The sequence below is a fragment of the Lingula anatina genome, chromosome 2, assembly GCF_051362555.1.
Source record: "Lingula anatina isolate TDL-2025a chromosome 2, LinAna3.0, whole genome shotgun sequence".
Classification (NCBI taxonomy): Eukaryota; Metazoa; Brachiopoda; class Lingulata; order Lingulida; family Lingulidae; genus Lingula; species Lingula anatina.
This window is the reverse complement of record NC_141768.1, coordinates 28,869,984-28,879,040: the sequence shown is the minus strand read 5'-3', so window position 1 is coordinate 28,879,040 and position 9,057 is coordinate 28,869,984. Positions and strand designations below refer to the sequence as shown.

The 9,057-nt window shown below is 35.6% G+C and overlaps 1 protein-coding gene across 2 annotated transcripts; it reads right to left on the bottom strand.

The window, feature by feature from the left end:
• Positions 1-579: 579 nt before the first annotated feature.
• On the bottom strand, positions 580-9,039 carry LOC106160641 (S-adenosylmethionine synthase). Of its 2 annotated transcripts, XM_013537297.2 has the most exons (10): positions 8,833-9,039; positions 7,983-8,039; positions 5,837-5,914; positions 5,237-5,359; positions 4,588-4,700; positions 4,058-4,201; positions 3,047-3,265; positions 2,553-2,735; positions 2,170-2,303; positions 580-1,924 (listed from the first exon to the last, which is right to left on the bottom strand). In XM_013537297.2, the coding sequence occupies exons 1-10, from the start codon at positions 8,987-8,989 to the stop codon at positions 1,822-1,824; spliced, it is 1,311 nt and encodes a 436-aa protein (XP_013392751.1). In that variant the 5' UTR covers positions 8,990-9,039; the 3' UTR covers positions 580-1,821. The 2 variants fall into 2 exon arrangements, with proteins under 2 accessions (XP_013392751.1, XP_013392752.1); XM_013537298.3 differs by lacking the exon at positions 7,983-8,039.
• Between the last annotated feature and the right edge of the window lie 18 nt (positions 9,040-9,057).

Sequence of the window (9,057 nt, the reverse complement as noted above, 5' to 3'; positions counted from 1 at the left end):
CGTTCGAGATAATTGTAACATGAAGACCAGACTGTCATCGCCATGGAGTGAAAGATAATTGTGTTCGAGGGTGAAAATGATTGCATTCCCTCACAAAAATTGCGTTTAAACATAATACTTATTGGGCTCGAATGATGAACATGTTTTTTTCTTTTGCATGTCCCTTTAAAAGGTTAATAATAAGATGACTGTCCACAACATACCAAACAGAACAGCTAAGCCCTACAGGAATCCGTTGATAATGCTTATCCTTGAACTTTATTTTGAACAAAAGGTTTGAGTTTTTCATAAAAAGACGGAAGCCACAATTTGTTTCATGCAGCTTTGGGTCAAGTGTTGTGCATAGAGAGCAATACCATAAGACTGGGTTTTCCGCTTATATTGTCGTTTTAGGTTGTTATCATTTTCCTTGGTTATGTGTTGCACCCTTTTGGTAAAACTGTATTCCAGCAAACATTAAAGAATGCTGTATGAAAACTGTAATCTGAGCCCCATAGCCTGCTCATCAATATTGTCTGAAATTGTATCCAATATCTCTAATAAACAACTGCACAGGAAAGACAAAGGATTTTCTCCAAATTTTCTTATAACATGTTTATTGATGAACACCAATACAATACCTGAAATTTACAAATGCAAAAGATCAAGCCTTTTCACCAACATAAGCAGCATTTCAACATTTTCAAAAACAATTATTTGCGACCTCATATGTGCTTTTCACCTCAGATATGAACACCACTGTTTGCTACTCGGTAGCAGATGATTACAATACATCAGATGCACTTGTAATATCTAGTCTCAACTGAATGAACTTCCAAACTCTAATTACTTTGCAGTCCAGATCTTCACCCCGAGTTTGAGAGTACACACGGTAACTTCCTATACTAAGCATGTTTTTCGGTCACCGTGCATGGAAACGTCACAGGCATGCAGATAAAAAGGTGAGATTCCAGAAGACACTTAAACTCGGGGTGCAATGGCAACTTTCATGAAAATTGGGTCTGCCAAACCACTTCACGTATTAAGATAAATTTTCTTTAATCAGTTATATTGATAGCTGCTTTAAGTATTCTTAATGAAACCCCTTGGAATAAAATTGTATAATATTAATAAAACAATAACACTATACAGTGTCAAAATAAAATCTTACTAAACCTCACAACAGTTGAGCAACTTCATATAACTGAATGGTCTTTATCTACGTCGTTCTTCATTGTTGTATTCAAACAGGCACAGAGGAATTATGACACAGTCGAATTACCAATAAAATAATGAAATTATCTGAAATATTTACATGTACATTTAACTTGTATATACATATAACTGAAAACTGTTTCACAATCTGAATATACGGTAGACCCGAGTGTTTATAAATAGTGCTCTTTTCCAATGAATTTTCATAAACACAAGACAAATGTGCATATAAAAACCCTACTCAGAAAAAAAACTGCACATTTGCAGTAGTGAAGAGCGACAAACCAAGCTGTATTAACAACAGTAACAATCACCAGAGGGTGCTGAAACCATGAGACCCCGGTGCAGCCCAACTCCCCCATGAATCACTGACTACTGTTAGTGTCGGGTTAGTTCTACGCTCTTACTACTGTGGTCAACCTGATTTACCACAAGAAAGAAGAACAAAATGCATGATTTGTTAAAACTTATTAGATACCCATCTCGTCTAAAGCGTCTCTTGATATAGCCATCATAAAGGTGCTACCTGGCAATAGAGTTTGTGGTCCTTGTGCTTACTCTATTGCACTGAGCAAGTGTATGTGAACTGTATCAAGTGGGTGTCATGATTTATCTTTTGCAGTGTCTCTAATATTGGAGAGGCTTAGGTTTCTCCCATGGGAACTCGGCGCGTCCAAAGTGACCATAGCAGGCAGTTTTTTGGTAAATGGGCTTTTTCAAATCAAGAGCTCTGGAACAAAAAAAAAAAAAAAATAGATTAATATTGTTTATTTCTAATTCTTCAGAATTTACAGATTGGAAAACTTGAAAACTCAAGGAGATATAAGGCAAACCATGTTATTCCCTATAAACCAATATGGTAACCATCTTCGTTCATCAATACAGTTGGAATAGCCAGATTATACGGTGTTTTTTTGTGGTAAAAAAATCAACTTACTCCACAGAGTTCTAATAAGAGAAATAAGTTCAACTTACTGCACAATCTTTCCTGGTCTGAGGTCAAAGTTGTTCTTCACAACCTGCAGCAACTGCTTCTCTGACATTCTGGATGTTCCATAACTAAAGATTGTGATGGATAGTGGCTCTGCTATGCCAATGGCATAAGCAACCTGAAATGAAACATATGTCATATTTTGAAGATTCTTCATTAGGTATCACAACTGCCAGCGGTTTAAAACATCACAAAAAAGTAACAATACAAAGAGCATCAATAGGGAAAAATAAAGGGAATTCCACTTAAACCAGCATTAATTTCTAATTGTGCATTTTGAAAATAAACTTTACATTTCTTTCCCCCCTAAAGGCAAGGTGCAACTTGAATCTTGTTTCTTACAATATTTTGTTGCCTTCTGACCTACCTGCACTAGCACACGCTTGCACAACCCTGCCTTCACGAGTGATTTGGCAACCCAGCGAGCCGCATAGGCAGCAGAGCGGTCAACTTTGGTATAATCTTTGCCAGAGAAAGCACCACCTCCGTGGGCTCCCCAGCCCCCGTATGTATCCACAATGATTTTCCTGCCAGTCAAACCTGCATCCCCCTAAAATGATATTATTGACAAAATCATTCTCATATCTTTAATATTAGATACCTTAATAGGGGAACTGTTCAACCATAGCCCGGTAAAAAAAAGATTGTTATGAACTGCTATGTAATATAAAACATACGCTTTATCATTATCTGATGCTCTAAACAGCCTGTTTCTTTAATCAAGAACTGCATTTGATATTTTCTATTTCAGTAGAAAGAAATTTACTGCTAGTCATTTATCATTCAATAAAAATAAAACCAAATTCAAATTAATTTGTGAAGGATAATGCAGCTTTTGAACTTTCCCCCAAGAATCTGTACCTTAGGTCCACCAATGATAAAGCTCCCAGATGGCTGAATATGGTAGACAGTTTTAGCATCTAGGTACTTTTCTGGCACTACTACTTTGACAACCTTCTCCATAAGTTCTTTGCGAAGCTGGTCCATTGTAACCTCAGGATTGTGTTGAACTGATATGACTATTGTGTGGACTCGGATAGGCACTGTGGCTCCACGCTCAAATTTGTACTCACAGGTCACCTACAAGTAAATGGAACAATTAGTCAAGTGATGATGTCCCTTGTCGGTTTACCAAAAATGCAAGCACCTACTTTATTAACCACAATTACATGTAGGATTTGAAGGTAGGGTGGTGTGAGAAGCAAACTTTTTGCAGCCCCTTTTATGTTGCAGCGAAGAAAGATTTTAGCAAAAAATATACAATTTCATATTTTTCACAGTACTTCTGTGCACCTCAAACTGGTCTGCTTCTTTTCTTTTTGGTGAGAAAAGGGTCTGAATCCAAACGAGTTTTTGTTTTCTTCGGGTAAAAACGGAGCCTAAATCCAACATGCCCCCCCTTTGTTTGTGTGTTGGGATGGAGAATAGAAAGCAAGAGGAAAATTCTCTTCCCCCTAGCCATCAGACATCTCTATGGAATACATTAAACAGGGCTGAGATTGCTATTTAGTGAAAAAGTCTGAAAATATAGCATGGGGTTCAGGGGCCCGCCTAGGCCAATGATATTTTTGGCTCCCAAAAAGTTGGAAATCTGCCGATAGTTGGAAAAATCTCATCCCTGATTAAATTGGGGCCAATTAATTAAAATAACAAAATACAAAACTGAAAGTTTGATGCATGAATCACATTTCCAGATAATATTTACATTACAAAATAATTTTCTATTTAAATCATTATTTCTGATTCAAACATTGCACTTCATTACAGCATTTAGTTTAAAATGTAAAATGTTGAACAAATGTAAGATAACTTGTAGTCATAAACCGTTTTACCCACAAAAATATTTATCTGTTGTCTAGGGAATCAACTCACTTGTGTCTTGGTATCTGGGCGTGCCCAAGGCAGTCCACCATTCTTTCTAAGTTCGGCAATCTTAGCGTTCATTTTATGTGCAAGAACTACAGTCAGTGGCATACATTCTTCTGTCTCATTTGTTGCATAACCAAACATAAGACCCTGAAATGAGGCACAAGTTGTTAATGTCACTGAACATGAAAGAAGAGAGTTGGGCACCCTTACTTTCCATCTTGTCATAGCATTGAATCTTCAACCAGAAATCCCAATTTACTTCTATGTCACTACAAATTGTTAAAAAATTAATTTGGTAATGGCACCGTGCCATGGTCAACATAACCCCTTTTAACTGGAAATGTCACAAAAGAGCCAAACTTCATAACAAACGTGTCCAAAAAAAATCTATTTAAAATTTCTCATCAAAATGCAAACATATTGTCATCTACACCTAGCAGTCGACAGTCATCCCTGGTTCCCATATCAGAATCAGTGCAGTTTTTCTTGTCTAATAATAATAATAATAATTATTATTATTATTATAAACTCACCTGATCGCCAGCTCCGACCTCTTCCTCATGGCGGTCTACATGGACACCTTGTGCTATCTCTGGGCTCTGCTCCTCCAGTGCCATCAGGACATTACAGGTTTCATAGTCAAAACCTGACAACATGGAAGACAATTACAAAGAGCTTAAAATTATGAATTAGCATTAAGGCTCAAAACCACATGCGAGATAAAACTGTTTAAAAGCTATGATAAAAACAGTGGTTAGAAGTATGTTTTAAAAAAAGGCAAAGTTTGATATAGAGAATCATTATACTATTCAGTGCCATTTAATAGTATTTTTAAGTGTTTCAAGGACCCCCTTAGAAGTGCATAAGAGGAAAATGTGAAAAGAAAATGATCTCATTTTTTAAAATTTTACAATTTTGGGAACGTCTTATATTGTCTTCATATTTGGGATTCCAACTCTAGGACTAGCAAGCACCCAGATAATGTGCTAAATCTAATTTTTAATAAACTTTATCTTAATTAAGTTTAATCTTCTTCCAAATCAGATTGTTAACTCTCTACAAGATAATTTTTCATTTATTTTTCAAGTAAATTATCTTATCCAGTGCATGTCTGGGTTTTTTCATCAACTGAATTGAATGAGTATCTACTTAAAACACCATATAAGAATACTGCAAGGTTACCTTTATCAGAAGAGTCATATCCTATCTCTTTCACTGTGTCTCTGATTACTTTCTGATAGTCGACGTGAGCCTTGGAGGTGATCTCTCCGCAGACTAATACCATGCCAGTCTTGGTGACAGTTTCTGGGATAAAAATTTTCAACAAGAATGAGGTAAACTCTAATCTGTCTGTCATGCAATGTCTTTTATTTCTTTATGTTTGCTTCTGAGCAGACAATTTAGCAAGTAAATCAGCTATGAAAAATTAAGATAACATTTTATGTCAGGTCATACCACTTGTTTGAATTTTAGTGCACACTGATCTCATGTATTATGTCCCCTACAGTGTAAAGACAATCATGCACTTTCTCTGACACATTTTATGATATAAAATTTTATATCTGATAAACAAACTATACAAATTTTTCACTTGTTATCATTCCCACACACTTATTTGCTTACCCACATCTAAATTAAAAAAGCAATTAACCATTTAGCATACGTCATTAATAAATGATTTATGTATAAACATGGCAGATGAAATATTGCATCAGAAATGATGAAATATTTAAGGCCAGATACTAAGAGGTCAAGATTGGATATTACAAAGCCCATACTTACCACATGCCACCTTGGCATCGGGGTCTTGCCTCAGGTGCGCATCAAGGATAGCATCACTGACCTGATCACAAATTTTATCTGAATAAGATGAAAAATAAATAAATGAAGTGAAAAGCAATCACAGAAGTTCTCAATAATCATATCTGAGACTATTGTTACATTCTCAATGATTTGATTTGTGGAATAAGAATAGTAACATTTAGTATTCTAAAATTAAAGTTTAACACTATATTGTTTCTTATTTCTTGACAACCTGGTCACAGCAAAGGCATATAAACAACATTACATCATCTCTCCTTAGAACCATTACTCAGCATTTTTTTGAAACCCTCAATGATAAACTAACTTCCTGAAGTACTTCCCTTAAGCAAAACTATTTATTTTTCTCTTCAACATGTATTTACATAGCATACCAAAGAATTAGAGTAAGAAACCAGTCAAATATATTGAGCTTAATATCCTTCCAGGATAGCACTAGCATCTTTTTTCACTTAACCAAATCACTACTTTTTTAAATCAATTTTCTCCAAATGATTTAAATCTGACTAACAAGTCAAACGAACCCTATTTGGATCAGCCAACTTAGTCTGTTTTAGCATTTGACAAAATTGGGGAGTGTTAGTGCTACCCCAGCCTATTTATAATTATAGCAGTCACAAAACAAACATACACAAAAGGTAACAAAACAAAGTCAACACAATACCACTTTTTCTAAACTGCTATGTCATTCTCAAATGATGTAAACAAGGCAATATGTTTAGCTTTGTCTCCCTTAATGGATTATCAACAGGACAATATTTGCTATTGCTTATGGTAAGAAGAGGATTTTAAAATATCCCTGGACATTCAATGGACAAAACACTTAGTTCTTATGATTGTCAACTACCCCCTCCCCTCATCTCCAACAATTCCAAAAGGACCTGGTAAAACAATAAATCTCCTTAGTCCCATGTTGTAGCTCATTATCAAAATAATCACTCTAGTCAATCTGTCTGTGCATTGGTCATTTTCACCAGTTGAACTTAAATGTTTTCCCCGGGTGCGCTTAATCATTTGTAAACATAACAATAACAACCCAGCCACCGACTTGCAACATTGTGCAAATAATAAAAACCACAGCACCTCTATCTCCTTCTTAAGTCTGAAGTTTAAAATGTTACATAATACAGGTAGGGCAATAATATAGGCCAGGGGCTGAGGAACAGGTTTGTGTGTACATAGGAGTGTAATCATTGTGTACCTGGATGGTGACACCTTGGTCAGGTGTCTCCAACTGGTCCAAATACCCAGACGTAACTGGCTGTGACCAGTTGAATCTTGTGATATTGGGAAAAATCCTGGTCCAAGTGCTGGTACGGGACATACCTCGGGCAGGGGCACTTACTAGCACGACTTAAGATAACCTTTTGATTGCTAGTGGCAAACGCTATCTATTGTATTTAAACAGATGTCCCTTACTCAAACATGAGAGAATCCAGTTTCTGACTGAAATTCTGAACTTATAATCAAGCCAGATTTAAAATCTGTACAGAAGTCTTGAGTATCCATTTAGCATTGTTTGCATAAGGGAAATTGAGGAGTAGAGCAGGTCTCAAGCAAAGTTTGGGACTACTAAAACTGTATTGCGACATTTTCTTAATAAGTATTGCATATGCCCTAACTGAATTAGGTGAATATTAATATGTTTTTTGGCACTTTGTGGTGAAATGAATAATATGACAGGTGAGAAAAAAGTCTTTCCAGGAAATAAAACCATAAATAAACTCAAAGCTAATACATTAAAAACCTCGCAGTCCACATATCAGCCAATTCCCACCCGTATATAAACAAACTTTTACAAGACAACATCAAATCAACCATAAAACACTACCATTGGCACAATAAATACATATTGCTTCAGAAATCCCCCATTCCCTTTCTTACACAAACATGTCATGACATAAAAAAATTCCCTCCAAAGTATGTCTCAAACTTACAAGACAAAATTTTCTGGTCTTTCATTTTTATTTTTTTCAAAGATCTTAAATAATGTTTGAGACAGATCTGAATGATATAGCCTCTTTAAGAGGCTTAGAAACTGATTTCTTATTATTTCCAAAAATGATTTTCAAAAAGTCTATTCATATTGTCATTTTTGCTGACTGACCTGGATGGCCTTCGCCAACGGATTCGGATGTAAATAGGAAAGTCCCAGGAGTCCATTCTTCATCAATGAATTTATAAAACACAAAATGTTGTGAAAAATAGTTTGACATCACAATTCATTCATTATAAAAGGCCAACAGCGATAGCTTTATAAGCAAGTTGCCTAAATAAAATCAGAATTTGCAACAATGCTGTTGATGCCGCATGGTTTAAGCAGACATGCAGAAACACATACACACATTGTGAGAGAGAATATCTTAGAAATCTTGGGAACGATGAAAGTAGAATCATTTTCTGGGAGATGCTGACATTTTTTCTTGTGGTGCCTTTAGAATATTACATTTTACACTTATTCCTGAAAATGTAAGCAAGGAGTGTTTTTTTTTCTGTAATAATATATTGTAAACAGAACATATGACTAAGACAATTTCAAATTTAAGTATGCTCTAAACAGGACATATGACTAAGAATCTTTCAAATACAATTATGCAACACCAGCAATATGGCTATTTCAAGTTTATGAAAAAGTTTTTTTTTTTTTTTTTTTTTTTTGTAGCCAATGTCAAACTCGTTCGCTGTTGAAGTATATTACCCTTAAATAGTAAAACTCCCTGAATCATTTGAAGTTGTTTTAGAAGTAAAAACGATCTTTCTTATTATATAATTCAAACTGAGTCTCATTTCATGAAAGGGACATAATCAAGAAACGACATAATGCAACATGAAAGCGACTAGCACTTTAGAAGTAGCCTGCATTTACAATAAGCACGGCAAGCCATCATACATACTATATTGTATACAAAGCCGTTCACGTGCTCATCAATTAAAAGCGCGTAGCAGTCGGGTATTACCTGGGTGTCCCTCTCCAACAGATTCTGACGTGAACAGGAATGATCCGATATCGTCTTGGCTGCATTCTTCAGCGTAATGGTGGTTCAGCTCAAGGTAATGCGGATTCTCTTTTCCATTACTTGGTCCATTCATCGTACCATTTATTACCTGTGACATTCTACTAGCTTAGAGATGTGTTGGAAAAGAGGTCGATTGTGCTTGCCATCGTGCTTATATAGATAAGT